Raw genomic sequence first — 22,832 nt, 5'->3', positions numbered from 1 at the left:
ACGCGGCGACGCATGCCGTACTGTGCGCGTCGCCGCGTACCCTACGCCGTAGGCTCTGCGTCGGTGTAAAGGGGAACCATAAATCAGCCTTAAAGGAAGATTTCTATGGCCGTTTGCAGTTGAAAACGTTCGTGTCAGTCGAATCTGTCGCCTTCTCGCTCCAACTTAAGTTTTAACTCACCCCAAACACAGGTTTCCCCTCTTTTTGCCAGAGAAAGATCTACGGTCTTATTTCCCCGATGAAGAGGCTCTCGCAACTCTTTAGTAACATCCCTTAGCTGTCGGCTTTTGGAGACTGCGTAGACCGGATTTGCACTTTACTTTTTCCTCCGCGAACCATGTCTTTCTTTCCCCCCACCCCCCTCCCTCGCAGAAACTCAAACGAGGATATAAAAAAAAAAAACTATCGCTCTTCTTTTTCACTACAGTCACAAAATGGTGAATGAACCACTAACAGCTGGGCGAGTTGACCAATCAGAGAGCGCCGACAGGTACAGTAGCCAATCAGCGTCGCCGGCACAGAGCAAGCGGGCTGGACGGCCTGTCAAAGTCCGCTTGATTGACAGGCGGATCCAGCCAATGGGCGTGCGAGTGCTGAGCCAGGCCGGTGTTTCTCTCCCAAACTTTACAGTATCCAATAAGAGCGTTGGGAACCATAGGAACAGCATGAGGGAGGGCTGAGAGGAGGGAGAATAAAACTGCAACCCAATGGAAAGGCACAAATGTACGACGGAGTATTAGGGCCAAACTAAGACAAAAAAAAAGGAAATTACGAGAATAAAGTGATAATATAATGATAATAAAGTCGTAAATTTACCAGAATAAAGTCGTAATGTTGCGAGAATAAAGTCGTAATAGAATAAAGTCGTAACATTACGAGAATAAAGTCGTAATATTATCGAGAATAAAGTCGTAATATTATGAAAATAAAGTGGTAATTTATGAGAATTCTAACAGGAAGAGCAGTCTTCTCCCTGTGTTAAAATTAGGAATATTGAGCAGCATCTTGTGAAGTTATATATATAATATATTTTATATTACGACTTTATTCTCGTAATATTATGACTTTATTCTCGTAATATTATGACTTTATTCTCAAAATATTATGACTTTATTCTCGTAATATTAAGACTTTATTCTCAAAATATTATGACTTTATTCTCGTAATATTATGACTTTATTCTCAAAATATTACGACTTTATTCTCGTAATATTAAGACTTTATTCTCAAAATATTACGACTTTATTCTCGTAATATTATGACTTTATTCTCGTAATATTAGGACTTTATTCTCATCATATTATGACTTTATTCTCAAAATATTACGACTTTATTCTCGTAATATTAAGACTTTATTCTCAAAATATTACGACTTTATTCTCGTAATATTATGACTTTATTTTCGTAATTTTACGACTTTATTCTCATCATATTATGACTTTATTCTCGTAATTTTACGACTTTATTCTCGTAATTTTTTTGTCTTAGTTTGGCCCTAATACTCCGTCGTACAAATGCCCCCTCCCGTTTTAAAAAGGAGTATGTTTACCGTAATTGACAGCACAAATACGGTGATTATGCATCACCCCTGCTTTGCATGTGCAGATACAAAAGCTGGTGCAGGATTAAAACCACCTTGATGCTGTCTATATAAACTCCACTGGCTATAGTCTAAAAAACTATTGCAAAAGTTTGGTGCAAGGTCTTTTTTTCTATGACAATTTCAGTAAATAAAGAGACTAATAAGCAGGAGGTCATGTGTGTACGTTAGTTTCGGAGATGAGCTACTCAAACGTTGTCCTCTCACTCTCTTATTTTCTCTCAGCAACAGACGCTAACTTTCACCGCTCTCAGCCAATCACGACGCGAGCATCCCCTATTGCTCTGACGTAGTGACCACTCGGCCACGCCCACTCCACTGAAAGTGAACGGGAGCTGCCTCGACTGACGTCACTTCACCGGCAGCTGATTGGCCAATCTCCGGGCCAATGGGCGCACACGGCGGTGATGTCATCAAGAGTGTTGCCACCAGCTGGACGGAGGGGGCGTGGCCTAACGTAAACTCTGCTAACCCCGTGTTTTTTGCAACTTGCAGGCAGCGATGATGGAGATGAACCTGTGTGCTTGGTTCTGAGTGAAACATGTGCGTGATCGAGATTATGGCACGTGTGAGAACAGGCAACATGCACGTGTGATCACATATGTATTGTGACCTTCAGTTTCTCCATGAACAAATGGAAATAACACTACCTTGCAGTCAGACGATAGAGTGCATAATAGTAAACATTACATAATCTCCTCCTCTATGTGTAGTGGAATACTAGAGTCATGCTGATACAGTTGTGAGGGATGTGACAGGAGGAGCGCCTCCTGATGGTGTGATGTGATGCATGCATGCCGGTCTTCAGCTCAGTGATGGGAGAAATGACATGTGCGTGCAGACATAAAACTTTCTTTAACAGGAGAAAGTTCTCATTGGGTGAACGTATATTTACACTTCGTGCACCTCTTGTGTCCACTTTGCCGACATTTGTGCACGCATCTGCGTGTGTGAAAAATCACAGAGAGAGGAGGTGGGAATGTGATCAAACGTTAACATGGAGTGACATCTAGTCGTAACTGTGAAGTACTGCAAGTGGTGGTCACCAACTTTACAAAAAGTTGTAATGAAGTTTTATTTGGTTTAATCTGTTGAACGATCAATTTACAATCTCGAGCCAAGGTATCTTTACTTCAGATTTTTTCATGAGTTTGAGAGATATTGAGTAGTCAAGTCAAGTCAAGTCAAATTGTATTTGTATAGCACATAAACAAGGCAAGGCAAGTTTATTTATATACCACAATTCAACACAAGGTGATTCAAGGGGCTTTACATCGACATTAAAAGCAGCAAGACATAATTGTACAGTAAATAAAATTATGAGAAAAGGAGGTTAAATAATAAATAAAATGATAAGTTCCCTATTTATTTTACTGTGTGGAATTGTGGGGATCCACCTTTAAAACCACCTTAAATTCAATAATAAAACTTCAAAACAAGCCATACATATCATCAATAAGGCTGATTACTACGCTCACACAGATCCACTTTTTCTAAATTCTCATGTTATTACATTTTATGATTTGTTTTATTTTAAAATCATGCAAATTATGTTTAAAGCAAAATCAAAAATGCTCCCTGACCCAATACAGAGGTTCTTTTCAATTCAGGAGACTCGTTATAATCTTAGAGGTGTCTGTAATTTCACAGTACAAATAGCTAAAAAAGGTATGAATAGGAGATGTGTCTCCATCACTGGAGTTAAATTCTGGAATGATGCCAACATAAATTTAAAAACATGTCATTCTTTTGTTGTATTTAAGAAAATGGTTTGTAAAGCTATTTTTTAAGCTTATAAGTGCAATTGACCATCTGTAAATGTTTCTTTGCTTTTCTATTGTTTCTTTGCCTTTTGTTGTTTCTTTGCTTTTCTATTCTCTTTTTGGTTTTCTGGAGGTTGGTAGCCAAAAATAGAAAGTTGGTACTATAGGATAGGCTTTTATAAGCATTTTGCTTCAGCCTATGCCTTTTCAGTTATTGTTCAACACATTTTTTTTGGTTTTGTTTGAAAAGTTAATGCTGTGTACAATGTTTTTTTGGTGTTGTTTTGTGTTGCAATGACTGAATAAACTTCATTCATTCATAAACGTCATTCATTCATAAGAAAAGAAGTAAAATAATAAAAAGCACAAGCTGTTAAAAATAAAAATAAGGGCAGCAGAGTACAGCAGGTAAGTATTTAATTTAAGAGTAAGCTTGAGTAAACAGTAATGTTTTTAGCCCTGATTTAAAGGATCTACAGTTGGAGCAGACCTCAGGTCTACAGGAAGTTTGTTCCACCGGTGAGGAGCAGAATAACTGAACGCTGCCTCACCTTGCTTGGTTCTGGTTCTTGAAACAAATAGCTGAGCCGCAGCCAAAGTGCTTCACAGAAAGTGCTTAAAAAGAGAAGACATACAAAAGGGACAAGAAAAGGGCTAAGAGACAAAATCTGAATAAGACAATATAAAAAGACACTAATTAAAAGCAAGGGAAAAAAGGCGGGTCTTTAAACGAGATTTAAAAATATGTAAAGACTGGGCCGCCCGGATGTGTAGGGGGAGGGAGTTCCAGAGTCTGGGGGCTGCCACAGCCAAGGCTCTGTCCCCCCTGGTTTTAAGCCTGGTCCTGGGCACTTCCAACTACAGTTGGTCGGCTGCCTGGGTGGACATCCCGGGGGGGACAGGGGGGACATGTCCCCCCCAATTTCTGAAAAACATGAATTGTCCCCCCCAATAAAAATACCCTAAATTATTCAAAATTGAACAAATGTATTTTCAGACTTAAAGGTTGAATATGTAGAATATTTATTAAAAATATATTTCTAAAAAAATAATACATCCACGGTGCGTTTTGAGCTGTACAGAATGAAAGTATTGCTACTCCATACATTTTTTTTTTTTAGTCTGAATTAATATATTTAAAATTTTTGACGGCCTCGACAATAACTTTTTGTCAAAGTTCTGTTTACATTCGTACCTGCCGGTACTTGTACTTGTTTAGGGCTCCATATATCAATTGATCGTGCATAAAGTAGTCCCATAGGATAAAAGGAAGATGGTGAGAAGAATTTCAGATGAGTAGACACTACATGCCCAAAACCCTTAAAATTATGATTTAGGAATATAACAGTTAGGTAAGCAGTGACACACACTGTTTGCTGTTTAGGACAAATAAACAAGAAAGGTAAGCACAATAAATGATTCCCTGTGCAGTATTTTTTGGAGAGCCTTTACCAATTTATGGCATGGTATGAGTTGCATATTGGCAAAAAATTAAAAAGTAAAATCACGTTGGTGTTCCCCCCAATCCTGACATCGGATCTGCACCCCTGGTCGGCTGACCGGAGTGCTCTAGATGGGATGTGGTGGTGGGGAATATCAGACAGGTATGTGGGGGCCAGGAGGCCGTGGAGGGATTTGTAAGGGGTCAGGAGAAGTTTGAAATGAATACGGTAGTGGATGGGGAGCCAGTGGAGTGATGCAAGGACCGGGGTGATGTGATCTCGCTTCTTTGTGCAAGTAAGGAGTCGAGCGGCTGAGTTTTGAACTAACTGCAGGCGTCGGAGTTGAGATTGGTCGATGCCGGTGTATAGGGCATTGCAGTAGTCCAGTTGTGAAGTGACGAAAGCATGGATGACTCTCTCCAGATCGCTCTGTGGCAGGTAGGCTTTGGCCTTGGCAATAGTTCTCAGGTGGAAGAAGCTTTTACGAACTACTGCACTGACCTGCTGCTCAAACTTAAAGGCACTGTCGAAAATCCCAGATTTCTGACAGAGAGCCTGATGTTAGAGGCGAGAGGGCCCAGGGCATTGATAGAGAAGGCTGGAGAGGTTTTTCCAAAAACAATGGTCTCGGTCTTGCTCTCGTTGAGGTTGAGGAGGTTTCTGCCCATCCATGCTTTGATGTCAGCCAGACAGTCAAGCAGTGGATGGAGCTCAGCCTGCCCATCAACCCTGAGGGGGAGATATAGCTGGACATCATCTGCATAACAGTGGAAGGAGAAGTAGATTTTGCACTTTTACATAAACACTATTAAAGGACGAATATCTAAAAGGTGAACTTTTTACCGTAAGCCACCTATAGGTTACAAAGAAACCTATACAAACAAACCAGCCAGAGCTTTCATTTCTTTTAAATGTATTTGTATAGATATCACTAATAAGTTTTTGAGGTCAATCACTGCCGCTGCCTTTGGTTGCCGATTGGTTATGGGTCTTATCACAATCATAAACCAGAAAAGTGGAAGATATGTAAAACTCAAAACAATTGCTGTGATTTCTACATTTATTTCAGCTTGTATTTATATGCAGACACATTCTAAGAATAATAATCATACAAAAGTTGTATCAGTTAAGCTTTTACCACTTTTCAATGCTGACATTCTTTCTCTCAACAGCTTAAAGGCATTTTGGCATCAATAAAGCCAGGGGATTTCATGTTTCAGTTGTTATTTTCTAATTTTTTTCCTTCAAACACCTCTACCGTAAATGTCTGTAACAGTACAGGGCTTTTGACATTTTTTGCGTTATTTGTTTAGAAATCTCTGATCTCCTTAAATTTAGGAGCGGGACTGCAGGCAGACCAGTCAAGCACCTAAACCCTCTTTCTTCCTGCCTTTGTATTGTCTACAGAATCTGTTCCCTGTGTTTTCAAGTTAAAATATGAATAGATACAATTTCAAAAATGAATAAAAGTTATTTTTATGAGGCAGCCTATGTTGTTCTAACATTATGGTGCTTTTCCGCATCATAGATGTGTAAAGGACCTTTTCCAAAGGCAGAGATGCATCCCTAGACTTATTGCTGATAACGGTTTGGATGTTTCTTTTCATCTTTGCTTCAGAGCATACAGTTCCAACTTCTTTAAAATAAATAAATATAATGGTCTGGTATATTTCTCTGAAAACGACACACCTTTTCACTGCGTGACAATCCACCCTAAATGCTCCCGAGCCCAGACACAAAGATGCACCTCTTTTATGCACAGTTAACTTTACAGTGGTGAATGTAGCTTTGCATTGTTGTACTACCTTGCTCAAGTGGTTATATCAGCTATTTATGAGTGACAGCATTGATGCAGTGCAGATTTGTTTGAACTTTGTGGTGAACTCTGTTTCCTTTAGTAAAGTCTTCTATTTTTGGTACGCTTGCATAATGACATGTCTACCTCATGGAGAGTGTTCCTGATTAGTCTGGATGCTGTGAAGAAGCATCTTTAAGGGAGCTCTGATCATCCTACGCAGATATTTTAATGTTGCACAGCTCACCATAGTGTTTTTATTTTCCCTGAAAGCTCCCAACGATTTTATTTGTCCACTCTTGATGCTCCTGCTTTCTCTCTCTGGTTACTTGTTGTATCTGTGCCCCATAAAGCTGTTTCACTTACAGCAAGAGCTGCTTTGACATATTGCAGGTTCACAGCAAAAGTTTTTGAATGGAAATGCAGCACGTATAATGAGACTTAATCTACTTACTGAGGAAGAAGTTCAAGGAGAATAGCACACACTTAAAGGTAGTGTTGGACTCATTTGTCTATTTCTGCAGGTATACGAGTCCCTGTTACAAGTATTATTATATGGCTTAGCAGGTAAAATCAATAAAAAATGAAAAATTCTCCCTTTTCTCGAAGTCTTTCCTCCAATATTTTAGTGAAAACTCTCAAATTAAAGCAGCAATCTAAAATATGAACCATATACCTTTTGACTTGAATTCACTGAGCTAAATAACTAAAGTGAAAACAAAATATTTTGCTATTTCAGTGCATAAATGTGTAACAGATACCTGATGAGGACCGGAGGGGAACAGAAATGGATGTGAACTGCAGATAGATCTCCATATTCTGCTGTGCGGTAAAAGCGATAATCATAAAAGAAAAGAAAAGCTGGTGATCTCTTATATTTACATGCAAACTTTAACACAATAATCTATACAGATTTTGCAACATGTGTATACAAACAGAAGCTTGCATGCATTCAGTACATCTGTCTGACAGGAATGTATTGCGTTCAAACTCATCTTTTCTGTTGACTCTAATATTACAATAAACAACACAATGTAAATGCTTTTTCCTTCCAGCACAACATTTCAGGGACTCTTAATTACTCAGAAGAGGTCTAGAACCTAGCAACATGTTAAAATAACACCTGTTTGAGTGATCTAGTTTGTTTAGTTCTTGTTTGGGGCATTTTCCCCTGCTGTTCTTGTAAAAAATCTTCTAGCACGGGGGGGATCCCTACACGTACAGCTATTTTTAGATCTGATTATCTACGATCTTTAGATGGATAAAAAACCTGAAGGCTTTAGCATGGCCCTTTAACTAAAAATAGGCTTGTGCCTTTTGAAGTAGCCCATTGTGAGTTTTGAGGCGTTCAGGACCATTGTGTGTGTGTGTGTGTGTGTGTGTGTGTGTGTGTGTGTGTGTGTGTGTGCGCGCAATTCCTTTCTCAGCTTCAGATTTATTTTTTATTTTTCCACCCCAACTGTGTGAAAACTGGATACTGAATATGCTGCTATTTCAGAGTGTCTAATCAATTTCTCTTCCCCAATGCATGACTGATCTACTCAGGTCCATGAAGTCCACAGCCATGTGGCTGTGCTTTTTGTTTGAACATATCTTTATGTGCTTGAAAGTTATTATTATTATTACTTTAACATATTTAATCCACATAACCTGTATCCAAGATGCAGCAGGTTTTTCAGATATTGACTCTCAAAGAAAATTATGAGATGCTGAATTTTGAGGTGAGGAAGCAGGAAAGGTTTATTTTCGGTTAACTCAGAGGGCCCACAAAGGACATATTTGTGCAGGTGTGGCTGCACAGAAAACAGCGTCTCATAGCAGACATGATATTTGACCTGCCTTTCCTTTCCTTACCACCAGCAGCTCTTTCAGACTGTTTTCTTGGTCTTCCACACCTCCAGTTGACATCCAAAGTTCTTGCTTGGTGCCATTTCTTTATTACACCAGGACACAGCAACTTGAAAATAGTGAGAAGAGTCTGCAGCTGAAGATTGTGCAGTCAAGGTTCAGGGAAATTTGCATCACCTGGCCTTTTCTAATGACAAGCCAGTTAAGGTCTGAGAAAACATCTTTAGCATGGATGTTGAACTTGGAGTTTCACTTTTAACTTTGAATATCACGTCATGCTGAACTTGTTTAACTGTTTTCTGGAGCAAAACTTTTAAGTTTGTGTGTAGACTCCTTTTCCCCCCACACTAAATGTTTTGTTACAAATGCCTTTACGTAACGGACCTCTGGCAAGAATTTGGAGAAAAAAAAAAGAAATGTTTGATTCTCTGTAAATTATTTTAAGCATTAGATATTTTTTAAATGTATCCAATAACCATTATCAGCTGACTTTATCACTCCATTATATGTCAATCAATAACATTTGAGTGTATTATCTAAGCATGATTTTATCTCTCAGTCCTTCACTGATCATTCCACCTTGTTAGCAAGCCCCCACTCCCTCCCTGATCTCTCATTCTTCATGGGAGTCTGACCTCTGACCTCCGCCATTCAGCCGCTCTCTGGGCTGCTATGCCCCAGCTGTCAATCAAACACCAGAGACCCCTCGTCTCCTGTGGCGCCCCGCCGTCAGGCGAGCCTCAGGTAGCAGAAAACACACAGAGAGGACAAGTGAAAAAGGAAAGTTGAGCCTTTGAAAGTGACTGGACTTAGACTGCAATATGGATTAGCGATGTTTAAGAAATATTTGTCCTAAAACAGTAAATCAGCCTTGGTAATTTAGCCCTCTTGGTCCACTTTCCCATCTCGTCAGTGAACGAACTCTGAACTACCTACACATAAATCCATACCCTCGCCTGGGGGTTCCTTCAAGCAGACGCTAAGAGTAGCATAACCTCTGACCTTCGCCTTGACCCTTCACACTGTTATGTGTGCCCCTAAAGAAAAAATACAAAGCTCTGGACAAAAGAGGAAAATAGAAAACTGAGAGGCTGAACATTTATTCAAGACAACAGCTTGCAGTCATGAGCACCATGAGCTCCAATAAAGCAATAAAGACCAACAATAAAACGAAGATTCAGAGGGTTCATTGTGGATTTACCGTGTACTATCACAGAGATGTGCACTGTCCTCCATCTGAGAGCCAGTCTGCAGCAAACCCTGAAGCAACAGATTTTTGTTACAGACAAGAACCAAGTATTCAGAGGGGTTTGCAGATTTAAAATATCCAGCAGACGTATAACAGTTAAAGTTGATCTGTTTTTATATCGGCCACACCGATACAAAGTTTTGCATTAAAGTTTTATGCAAACTTTCAAGCTATCCTGATTCATTTTTTAGAAAGTAACACCAGTATCACATTTCCTCCACTATGAGGTTTATATTTGCATTTTTTTAAAGGGATTTTATCATATATTTTGCATACTGTTAAGGTTCTACATGTCTGCTTTGTGTAAAATGATGTGTGCTCCCTTTACTTGAGGCATTCAGGGAGGGATTGTATTATTGAAGAGGTGGAAGGGCTCATTATGTATCAAGTGTCAGCAGATGGGTTTGCTCCTGTTGCTTACAGGAGGAGTCATGATATCTCATAAATGCTACGCTCAGACGCAGCCAGGTGAAGGATTTATGGGGGATCCTGTCAGAGAAAAACGAGAAAAAGCGGATTTTACCAAAAATGAAATGTTCAAATGTCTCTCCTGTATGGATTTATTCACATTCACATCCGCCTCTGCAAACAACTTGTTCCAAGACAAATACCCAACAAAGACACAGGGAGCCTGACACATCACAGTAACGTCACGGCATCAAGCGCAGTGGTGCAGGAGATCGCCATCCACCCAAGCAACGGTACGGGAGAACAGTGGGCCCTTGTGCTTGTTGCATTCTTGTTCACAGTAACTTTACACCACTCAGCTGTTCCTCAGGGGCCAAGCCGTGTCCCATAGCTGAAGACGGGACTCTAACGGAGAGCCGTCCTTGGACACACAGAACACCCCCTTCTGCACTGGCACCAAAAAAAGATAAAGAAAACATCAGATATATTCAGCACAGTGACAATGACTTCAACATCTTTGCTGCATGAAATTGTGCATGTGAGCTGTCCAGTGTATCACAGCGACATGTGAACACACTGCTCAGTACAAGGACCCTCACTTTTTTTTTTTCTTTTACCTTGTCTGCACACATATTAATGATTGATACCATGACGGTAGAAACCAAAGGCATATATATGTGCATTATTACTATATTTAATATATATATACATATATATACGCATACATATGCATACACATACATAAATATACACATACAAACCCAGTGGACCCTAACTTTGATCTCCACTGATGGTATTCACTATGGTAGCATGTCCATTAGCCCAAAACTATAACTGGACGTCTAACACACCCTTTTGCAAGGATGCTAACTCAATTATGGCACTTTTTTCCTTCTACTTGAATGCATTATAAATAATTTTAAAAGTCATTAAAATGACTGTACCTTGTGTGTAATGAAACAATCTCAAGGGGTACTACGGTGGCACCTTGAGTGTATTTTTAAGGCAGACACTGATAAAAGTTTCAATACATAACTATGAAATGTTGTTTATAGGAGACACACACCATGTGAATAAATACAACACAACCAATCAGGACAAAAGAGAACCTGAAATGCTTTTATTTCAGAGGTGTCAAGTAATGAAGTACAAATACTTTGTTACTTTACTTAAGTAGAAATTTTGGTTGTCTATACTTCACTGCAGTAATTATTTTTCAGACGATTTTTTACTTTTACTCCTTACATTTTCACGCAATTATCTGTACTTTTTACTCCTTACATTTTAAAAACAGCCTTGTTACTCTATTTCATTTCGGCCTTAAAAAAAACTATCCAGTTAAATTGCTCCATCTGGTTAGAGTGAATTTGGTTGTGGTTGTTTCAGATGTTCTTGTCCAGTTTTGTTCTTACATCCGTTCCCTCAGATTCCTGCAACTAAACTTGGATGTACATTCCAATAAACATTAGGATAAATAATAACATGCCTCTGAAGTTTGACTTTTTGCACCATTACAATACTTATAGGCAACTAGTCATCATATCTTCTGCTCTCTGAAACACATGTTAATGCTCAATAGTGCACATATATGATTCTTTAATATATTTGCATTATACTAAGATGCATTCATTTTCAATGGCTTTTGTCCTTAATGGCTTTTGTCCCCCTTACATTACATTTACTTTTATACTTTAAGTAGTTTTGAAACCAGTACTTTTATACTTTTACTCGAGTAAAAAACTTGAGTTGATACAACTTCTACAGGAGTATTTTTAAACTCTAGTATCTATACTTCTACCTGAGTAATGAATGTGAATACTTTTGACACCTCTGTTTTATTTCAAGAGCAGTTGAGTTAAATGAACTAACCTTAGTCAGGAGTTTGGTGCTGTTGCAGTTTTCCACCAACAGGGGGAGACATTAATTATGAAATGACCACAGAGACAGAAATGCACAAATTAAAAAGTCAGTTTAACCCTACTTTTGAAAGACATATACACCATTTGTCTTATAAGTAACAGAAAACAAACAAACTTTCATAATGATACATGCATGGAGGTCAAATTAGTTAAACAGAGGTGCTGGCAGGAAGGAAGGAGGAAAAGGAAATACGAGTACCAGTGCTTCAAACAAACCGCATCAATGTGAGCTCACACTTGTCTGTGCTTGGTTGTGACAAAGCATCATCTCTGCGAAAGTTCCTCACTCCTGTGCGGTGCACTTTTTCTGTGTATGTCGGAGGATGTGGTGAACGTCACAAGCAGGCCTCCGCAGTATTTCCGTCCCGTAATTGTCTTAGTGGAGGCAACACTATGGCATGTGTGTGTGTGTGTGTGCATTCAGAAAGGCCTCTTGCTGTGCACTGTGTGCAGATTGCATAGGTTGTGGTTAGATGTGGAGCACAGACCTGGCTCTGCGCTGGTTTCTGCGAAAGCAGGCGCTTTAGAGGAAGCAGAGATAGAGGGATGTGGCACAGGTGCCAGAGCAGCGTGGCTCCTTTGGTGTTTCTCTGTTTTGCTCTTCTCCTGGAGCACCTGGACGGCTGGTTTGCCAGCTATGGGAGCTGAGAATCACCACACACACACACACACACACACACACACACACACACACGCACACACATACACGGTGACCCTCACTGAGGTAAAACCAAGATACATGATTCACCTTCAGGGACACTTCTGTGCCAGTCGTATACTCAAAGCAGATACTTGTGATCCTAACAGGGAGTCATGCTGTGGCTCACAAGCTCAGGATGTCTTTCAAAGTTTGTATCAGAGGCAAAAAGGTAGAAATATTGAAATGATTCACTGGGAAGAAATTAAAATAACACAAAGTCTGTGTTGATTCTCCCTTGCGGTCTCACTAGTTAGTTTGCAGCCCATAGACAGTCTGCAACCACCGAGTAAAGCGATATTTGAAGTGGCGTATTACACGTCATACCGCAAAAGCACTCAGCTCCATTTTTCAAACTGTGCAAACCACGGGATACGAACAGCACACCTGCAATGATAGCAGCTGCAGCAGCAGCACTGTTTGCAACACGAGAAGAAGCCAAAAAGCAAACAGCTTCCACTTTGCTAGATATAAACTGATATAAATGATTACATTTAATTTGAATGGAGATGGATTATGACTATTGTCATCCACAGAAGTCACAGCTGCAAATCTGCCACTGCCTTTCCGGCTCTGCGTTAACCAAACTAACACAAAGAAGAAGCACTGGAATCAATATAGTTTTCTTCCCTCTTCAGTCTCTTCCAGTACAGCCATCTGTCCAACAATATGCCTGTTGAGCAGATGGCCCCATATTTGTTTCCATAATACTTTGTTATACAAAGAAGTTTACTCAATGGCTGCAAGTCGCCCAGACTTGGTGGCTGCAAGATTTTAATTAGTGTAAATGTTAACGGGGGCAAATCGTCATCTTTCCACCACCATGCTTCACACTTGCTTTGGGATGTTTGCACTGCTTTTTGTTTTTCCCTTAAAGGGAAAGTTCGGTTTTTTACAACCTGGACCTTATTTCTGGCATTTTTTATGGTCGTATACTCACCCAGAAAAGTTTGGTGTCATTTGGAGTCCTTCGGAAGATATTAGGAGTTTTGTGCGAGCCGCTTCTCCATATAACGGTAGTGAACGGGGCACAGCGGGACACAGACGATGCAGCGTCTAAATAACACATGATTGTCGCGAAACTCTTCATTTCTTTTATGAATCACTAGATCTGCTTCCAGGACCTGTTGTCTACATCCGGGGCTGTGTGTGTAGCAAGGAAATCAGTTTGTAAACAAGACCTCTGAACTCATGACGTCATCTCTGTGCGCGCGTCCCAGACCCAGCTCCGTGTACAGCTGGAGTTCGCTACTGTTAGTTTACTGTTAGTTATTTGAAACATGTCTGAATATTTGTCAAATTCTGAGGTTGTGGACGACGACTTTGAATATGATGGCCGTCCTTACCGTTTTGAGCCGGAGTATACGGCTGAAGAGCTCACTGAACGGAGGACAGAGTGCGCGCACAGAGATGACGTCATGAGTTCAGAGGTCTTGTTTACAAACTGATTTATTTGTTACACACACAGCCCCGGATGTAGACAACAGGTCCTGGAAGCAGATTTAGTGATTCATAAAATAAATGAACGAGTTTCGCGGCAATCATGTGTTATTTAGACGCTGCATCGTCTGTGTCCCGCTGTGCCCCGTTCACTACCGATATATGGAGAAGCGGCTCGCAGAAAACCCCCTAATATCTTCCGAAGGACTCCAAATGACACCAAACTTGCCTGGGTGAGTATACGACCATAAAAAATGCCAGAAATAAGGTCCACGTTGTAAAAAACAGAACTTTCCCTTAACTTCCACCTTAATCCAACGGGCGACGGCGGCTCAGGTGGTAGAACAGGTCATCCAATGATGGAAGGATTGCCGGTTTGAACTCCCCTCCCGCCAGTCATCTGTTGTTGTGCCCTTGGGCAAGACACGTCTCCCTCCTTGGCTCCAGCGAGGGCATCGCTGGTGTGTGACTGTTGTGAATCCTCCGGTGGCGGTGGGACAGGCCGTTAGGCGCGGACTGGCTGTTTCCATCAGTCTGCCCCGGGGTAGCTGTGATGCAGCTTACCATCACCACGTATGAATGAGGAGTGAATGAATAATGGAAGTGTTTTGAGTGCTTTAAGTGTCCTTAGAGAAGTGCGATAAAACTCAAATCCATTATGATAGTCTTGCCTCACGAAACAACATATTTTCAGAAATGTTGTGGTTTGTTTAAATGCAACTTTTCAAACCGAAAGTGTGCTGCCATGTTCTTAAAGAAGCTCTCTCTCTTCTCGGCCATTCAGAACAAACCATACACAGCCCTTTCCTAATTGTACTATCACGACTTTAATATTTAAAATAGCTCCCAAGCTTGTAGCATTTTAGATGTCTGACCTTGGAGTGAACTTGCTGGTAGCCAGTTAGGCAACAGTCTTGAATGTTTTCCTCTTGTCAATAATCTTTACTTATTATTTGAATTATTTGGAAATGTTGTCATAATTCTTCCCAGATTCATGGTAAGAACCAGATTTAAGGCAAACACAATGGACTGAGTCAGAAAACACTGAACTTTAATAAAGAATCTTTTAACACCTCAGAAGTCTGTTTGTTCAAAAATAGTTTAGCTTTTCTGGAAAAGATGCGTCTGTACACTCAAAATAGTCTGTGTTTGTTTCTTCTTAATACTGCGTAGTTTGAGAAAGAAGAAAAACTCCTGTAAAATGTTAGTGTCATATTTATAATCTAAAGGTGCCATTTAAGAGAATCAACTGTTCTCCATCTCTGCAGCAGCCTGTCCTCCTCCACCTCCCTCCTACATACAACATGAGTGTAAGAGTGCTTGTAGCAAAGCAGCTGGGACACACGTCACATTCAAACGCAGAAGGGTGAATTTCTTTGGAGCATCATGTGGGTGAACGGGCAGCAGCACTCCAGACAAAGTGTTTTGTTCCCCTCTGATGGCTATTTAAGAGTAAACTCAGAGGCGGCGATCAGCCGTGATTGCTTTAATGTGTATATATGACTCAAGAACATGTTTCAGTTTTGATTAAGACATAGGTTTTGTCACTGCAGTGATCAGTCGGAGTGATCTCCGTCCTTAACCGCCCTGATCCCAACTCAGCACGTTCAACTGGGATCTGACGGAGCTGGCGGTGTGACCCTAATGTTCTTGATAATTCATTGATTATTGTCAGCTTATTGTCAGACATTCAGGGGACCTTTGAGAATCTCTTACTGGAATTTATATTTAATGAGTAGATTTTCAAAAGGTTTGCTGGAGGTTAGTTTTATAAACTTTATGGGAACTTTTAGGACAGATTCCTTAAAGGATTTCTGTTAATATCTACTATACCTTCAGTGAATGCTCAGCTTCTCCAGATGTTTTTAAAAGCTTTGACATCTGGGGAACCCACATAGAATGTTACGGAACCATTTGGATTATAAAAGTAAACACTGGACGAAAACCAAGTAAAAGCATTTCAGATTATTGCACAAGCCATTTCCCATTGTAGGAATGGATTGCATTATCCTAGCTGTCATCACGTGAGCCTCAGTAACGTGCATGCGTCATCCAATCTGATCCATACCATATTTTTAATAATTATGTTCTGTGCTGGTTTGTGGAATTTTGTTATTTTAAAAACAGGTTTGGTTTTAACTTGTTTAAAATGTGCTGGTGAGTGTATTCCCTTATACAAGTAAATATCATGTTCTTTCTCTTCTCTCCTTGACGAAATCAGTCAGTCTAGCTTTTGATTGTGCGTACTAAAAAAGTTCAGTGGATAAGATACTTTCATCCAGATGGTTGGAAAACGTTTTCTGGTTTCTCCTGAAAAAGCTACAAAGTATCTGAAGGGATATTCAGCTGGGATTTTCCAAACATAACTGATGACTTACAGCTAAATAGACCAAAGGATATTTCAATTACTGAAATTAATCAAGATGCATGTTATAATCAAGAACAACAGAGTTTAAAAACACAAATAAAAGAACTAGTCTCTTCAACAGCCACTTGAGACTCACGGTTCCCTGTCTTCATGTCAAAATACAAACATTTACAGCAGAGATGACCGTTAACAGTCTGCTACAAAAAAAGTTTTGTTCTCAGGAGCCAGTTTGTCCCGTTTGGACAGGATCATTGTGTTACGTGACTCACCTGGGCTATTTGAGCGACAGGTGAAGATAAAACTCCCTCAGATCAACTCCTTGGCCCTTCTGGCAGCATGGCATGGTAACCACACCCACTTCCAGTTCTCTCCTATTTTACATTCAAGAACATCACTTCATGTTAACACAGTAACCCACCACACCCTGGCTGTAGAGAAGATATTTTGCATTTCTCATGGGTTCAGTTGTTTTTGGGGAAGTGGAGGGGCATTTATGTCGTTTGACTTTTCAGTTGGTGCTGCTAAGATCATTTCCTCTTGACCTGTAATATTTCATACCCATTTCATTATAAAACCAGCGAGGGTATCTGATCAACGCTGAAGTCTCCGTGGAGCACGACTGGAATACAAGCGCAAACATGCAGCAACAGTTATAAAGAACTATTCTAAGCCTGCAACAGATGGCGTGTCCCTGTCCTCGCGTGGACATCACCAAGTCAGCCCCAAGTTAGAGACAGAGAAGGAATACTTCCTTAGAAAACACTGCCAGGTTTTACAACTACCTCTAATAACATACCTTGCAGGTATCTATAAAAAGGTTTATGTATGCATACTTAAAATAAATAAATAAAAATGTCGGGGGTCTGAAGCGCTCGAGTGAAAGTTCACTGATTAATACAATTCTACCGTAGGTGCAGGTTCCACTAAGATTTTAATTTTGGGATTTAGTTCACAAGTAGTGTCATCAGTCCTTTGTTGTTGTTTTAGTTTAGTTTATTTGGTTTTGGTCATTTACATTTTAAGATGTTTGCATATGCACACTGTATATGTATACACACACAGGTATAAATATGTACATTATATATATGTACACATTTCCTTTATTTTTTTTTTGACCAAAAAGGTATAGGCTCATGGCTTATTTTGCCTATCCTTTCCAACAAAAGGCAGACTTCAGAAACAAAAGGATACTAATAAGAAGAAAACGAAAATGAACAAAGAAGAGAAGAAAATAAATTTGGTCACTCACGATTGACAGCTGCAGGAGGAAAGTTGCATAATTTAGACAGTTTAATATGAAGGTAATTTATATTATTGTTCTATATTTATCTATTGTTTTAGATTTATAATTTTTTTTTTAATTTGTAAATTGAGCTACTTTTTTTTAGTTCCTCATCCAGGCGGTTCCATAGTTTCACCCCTTCGACACTGATACACCTTGACATTTTTTTTGTTCTTGGCCATTTCTGCTCAAAAATGCCATAGCCCCTTAGGTTGTGCCTGCTTTCCCTCACCTGGAACAACTCCAGGATACAGCGTAGCCCAGGTTCAAAGTTGAACCCTGAACAGGTCAAAGAGACACCAATCAACGTCGCTAGCAAAAGTCAAGTGTCTGAAAAAAGTGCCACTTATGAATATTAATGCACGAAAAATAAAACAAACACAAACAAAGACTTATTCATATTGGGTTTTAACTGGTTTTAATTAACCTGATTACATCTTAATTACAAGTTTGAAAATAAAAACACGAAAGAAGTGGAGAAATTCAATGTTACATCATGGTATTAACTCTCCTCTCTCCATTCGAGTGTTATGTAACGACTCGTGGAGAAGAGGTGAAACAACAAACTGTAAGAGGGAGAAGATAGATCTTTACACAGTAAAACAACACATCTTTCTTTTAAAATGATACATCCCCTCCCAAAAAGAAAGAAAAAAAACTAAGGAAAAATATACAAGAGTGAGAGAGAAAAAAAAAGTAACATTATAAAATAAAGATTACAATACAAGACAAAAAGATTAAAACCACCCCCTCGTGCGTCTAAATAAAATCCTTCGCCGCTGCCTTTCCTGCTCAGTCCCAGGTGTTATTTCTCTGTCAGCATCAAAATTAATCTTACACATTTCAGTTATATTACATTTATAAAAACTAAAAGATGAGTTTCTGACTCTGGGGCTAGAAGGTGTAAACCAGGGAATGGAGATTGGAGGTGTCCCACATCTTCCAAGGTGATGTGCACAACATAAAAAAAAAAGCAACAGCAAACAGAGTCATGTGATAATAATAATAATAATAATAATAATGCCAAGTGGAGAGGTCAATAACCAAAATGAGAACCATAAAAACAGCAATTATCAAAAGCAATGTTGAGATAATAAAAATAAACCAATAAAACTTTATTCTTTTGATCGAGAAATGTAATCTTCTGTGCTGTTTGTGTATGTTCTTTTGACTGTTAAAAGCCTGCAACAGGATGAGTGTCTGTTGTCTCGTTCACTCAAATGAATCCTTGCGATATGATGAGTCAGATCACACAGCAGTTAGCAGGAAGTCAGACAAAATCTGACACAGCGTGGAAAAGTTCAGCAGCAACAAGAGCGGGAGTGCAGAGAAACTAAGACTGATGTCTTATCTGTTTCTGAGATATGAAAAGTAGTAGTAGTAGTAAGGCAGCTGTCAGTCCACTTACAGACATGGAAGCTGGTGACTGTGTGTGTGTGTGTGTGTGTGTGTGTGTGTGTGTGTGTGTGTTTGCATGTTGTGACATGCTCCAGTCCAGACCATGGGGGTCCGATGAAGAAATTCAATCAGCTCAGCTGCACAGACAGCCTGCAGGCCATCAATCCCAGGGTGCACAGCCGTAGAGTGTGCTGTTGCTGGCCAGGCGGGGAATGGCTCAGTTACCAATCAAAGGCCTTGATGGCCGGGGCTCGCTCGCTCGTTTGTGTGTGATAAGAGGAGCATTTTGGGACAGCGTCTCAAATGTTTTCCGGGTATATATCCCCCAGTAATGATTTTCCCCTGCTCTCTAATCCAGCCGGGTTGAACTTTGGAGTATTACGCTAACTGGCCTATGGGAAAAACACAGGATTATTACTTCACTAATAACCCATGAGCTCACTCCGAGTGCACCCGTCCACTCCCACTCACGGCCGGGAGAGGTGGACCGGAGCCAGGCCGGCTCGGACCGGTGAGAACCCTGCTGAGCTGTGTGAGGCTGCAGACAGGAAAGAGTTGAGTGCCGCGTGCTGGAAGGGCGGGCGACCACTGAACACCAGCGTGGAGCGTGCATGTGGATCGTTGGGAGCACGTTGGAGTACTTATATTCTGTCTCGCTGGTCTGGTGGACTGAACTGAGTTGTTCCTTTTTTTTTTTTTCTTGTTTATTTATGAAACAAACATACCAGAAAGCCCCCACGCCTTCTCATTCTGCCCGCCCACCCATGACACCATATTGTGCAGCGAGTAGCATGGCATGTCTCAACGCTAGAAACAATCCACTTACCACAACAGAAAAACCTGAATCGATCCTGTCATTAAAATGCTATTTCATTTAGTATATATATATATATATATATATACGTCTGCATGTTTGTTGTTAGAGCTCAGTTTGTACTATTGTACAGGCTTTAAAATGAAGGCGGTCAGCGGCAGTGTGTGTGTGTGTGTTTGTGTGAGAGGTCTGAGACCACGCGACTACAAAGAGAGTAGGAGATCCAGTCGGAGGGGGAGGGAGTGTGTTTATAAGCTGAAGGCAGTGCTATGCATGTGTGTGTGTGTCTTTGCTGGTTTAGTTCCACAATATCTATAACTGTTAGACAAGCTTTAGCTGGTGAACTGGGATTTTGTGCTGCTGAGACTTGAGGGAAAGTACTTTCAGTGTACAAGCCATGTTAGTTGAGGTTTAAAAAGGGGAGGGGGGGGGGGTAGTAAACAGTTGCTGAAACCCTACACACACACATCCTCCCCTGCAGCCTTCCCCTTGTGGTTCAAAAGAGCAGCCCTTCTTCATCCTTCTCATTTCCTCTCCTCACATCTCCCTGGAGATGAAATTATTTCTTCGAGTAGAGTCATGATAGTTCCACAGGTGGTCCACAAGAGAGAGAAGGGGCGGGAAAAGGGAAAGAAAGAATGAGGGTTATAAAAGACAAAAAGCTCTGAGCGGGCAGTATACCAGAGAGTCAAAGTCTGTGTGTGTGTGTGTGTGTGTGTGTGTGTGTGTGGGTTTGCGTTGCAGAGAACACCATTTAGTGTCCATAGTCCCCCAAGTCCCTTTCACTGCTGGCTGGGATTTTTCTTTCTTTTTGCTCATGTGTGTGTGTGTGTGTGTGTGTGTGTGTGTGTGTGTGTCCGTGTGTGTGTGTGTGTGTGTGTGTGTGTCCGTGTGCATGGATCCAATAAACATACAGCAATAGGCTTCCCTGAGTGGAGTGGGCCAGGTTTAAGAGTCAGTCCAACAACACCCAACAGTCCCACTCATCAGTCTTAGACACTACTTTTTCTTTCTTAATCCCAATATTTTTTCACAACGTTATCATTTCTAAGAGTAGCCCTCCTGCGTCCTCCCTCACACACCGTCCTCCCTGTGCACACATCCATCCACGGCTCTCCAGGGCTCTCAGGTTTGGATACAGGCACTTAAAAGTCCCGTCGTCCAGTAGGAAAAGTAGCACGGGCCTGCACACAATCCTCCTAGATGTGCTACTGGGCTGAAAGGGAGTGTGTCCCCTGAGGAAAATGGTGATTGGCTGCTTATCCTGATGATGGGAGCTGTGCTACTGGAGCGGGGAATCCAGAGTTTCACTGGCCAGGTGGGAGGAGGATTTTACAGTCAGTGTAGCCGATCTCGTCCCCCTCTTCTCTCGTGATGTCTCCTGGAGGAGCCCTGATCCGAGATTGACGGCGGGTCTGACGTGACAGGACTCAGCTGTCATTGAGGTGTCGGTTTTTACGAGTGTGTTTGATAGACTCTCGGGTCACTGGAGGTTCCAGGAATCGAGTTTTGTGGGTGTGTGAGAGGGATTACAGGGGAATCATTTACATACTCCTGTACCACTTCCTGTACTGCTGGAGGAGTAGTGTTAGGGCTGAGGCGTTCATCAGCAGTCTTTATTCTCTAGAGACAGTTGTGCCGTGGCACGATGCAGCTCAGTGCTCGCCCTCTGGTGTGAGGCCAGCGGCGTTGCTAGAGACCCCTCGTACGCTAACTGGGGAGGACTGTCCCCTTCTCCGCTACCCGTCCCATCCTCCTCTACCTCCATACATCCGTTGCTTTGCCCCTCGCGTTCCCTCGCCTCTTCTGGTCTCACCTTCTTGTCGTCCGACTCCTCCTGTGAGGCTTCCATGCGCTGGTCTTCGCTCCAGCGCCTCTTGAAGCGCAGCTTGAGGGGGATGCACTTGGTCTGCGGAGCTCCTACCGAGGCCGTGTGAGCTGGAGGGGTGTGGCTCTCCCCGGGCTCCGTGGGTTCACTCTTGAGGGTGGGCACCCCCCGATGTGCAGTGGAGTGTGTGTGCTGTGAGGTAAAGAACGGCATCAGGAAAGGAGGAGGAGGAGCGGGGGCTTTGAAGACGTCCTCGTCCAGATCCTCGTCGTGGGCGTGATGCTGGGCGGCGGCGGTCCCGTTAGCCAGGTGGTTGTTGTGGTGGCGGTGGTCGGACACCGTGGAGTGGCGAGAGAAGAGCCCAAACTCTTCGTCTCTTTCATCTGGGTCTTCGTCGCTGATGTCCGTCACCTCCACCTCTTCTTCTGACTCGATATCAGATATGGGCTCCACCTGGGATGTGGGGTAAAAACACAAGAACAATTACAAATGAACCCAAGAAGGAAAAAGGTGTATTTTAAGTTAATGTGTGTCCATAGTCACTAGGGGTGTAACAATATATCGTGCCACGAAATTTCGCGATACAAACACGCGCATCCGACAAACGCGCATCCGACCACGCGTGACGACCGCTCAGAAGAAACTAGTACCATTTTGTGGTCCCGTTTTGAGCTCTGAACCTTTACTCATGTAAGGCTGGTGTAGAGTTAAGCCTTACCTTATTAAATTAAACCTTTTTCTGGTCGTGAGTAGGATAAACAAGGGGACAACTTCTGCGTGAGTTCGAGTGTACTTTAATGTCCGCTCAACAGCGTAGGATTTTAGAACATCAACACAGCACCTAGTGCCGTACTGTGGCGTATCACTCCGCCCAATCTAAAACATATTAACAACTACAGATAAATTGACTAGTGTAATTATAGTCCCTGATTTACATCAGAATATAAAGAATATATTTATAAAATAATGAACCCTGAATT

General features: G+C 41.3%; 2 protein-coding genes across 4 annotated transcripts in view; both read right to left on the bottom strand.

Moving 5' to 3' along the window:
• cicb (capicua transcriptional repressor b) overlaps positions 1 to 349 on the bottom strand; it is a 43,688-nt gene extending 43,339 nt beyond the window's left edge. For all 3 annotated transcript variants that reach the window (XM_061717154.1, XM_061717155.1, XM_061717156.1), the window contains exon 1: positions 182 to 349. The gene's annotated coding sequence lies outside the window, so the exon portion shown is untranslated. The remainder of the gene's footprint in view (positions 1 to 181) is intronic.
• Positions 350 to 18,188: 17,839 nt separating this feature from the next.
• erfl3 (Ets2 repressor factor like 3) overlaps positions 18,189 to 22,832 on the bottom strand; it is a 57,985-nt gene continuing 53,341 nt past the window's right edge. Inside the window, exon 6 of the mRNA XM_061717153.1 lies at positions 18,189 to 22,305. Coding sequence (XP_061573137.1) covers positions 21,631 to 22,305 — 675 coding nt within the window. The 3' untranslated portion in view covers positions 18,189 to 21,630. The remainder of the gene's footprint in view (positions 22,306 to 22,832) is intronic.

The sequence above is a fragment of the Cololabis saira genome, chromosome 3 (assembly GCF_033807715.1).
Source record: "Cololabis saira isolate AMF1-May2022 chromosome 3, fColSai1.1, whole genome shotgun sequence".
NCBI classification, from domain to species: Eukaryota; Metazoa; Chordata; class Actinopteri; order Beloniformes; family Belonidae; genus Cololabis; species Cololabis saira.
Note: the sequence above shows the minus strand (reverse complement) of the source record. Positions and strands in the feature narration are given on the sequence as shown.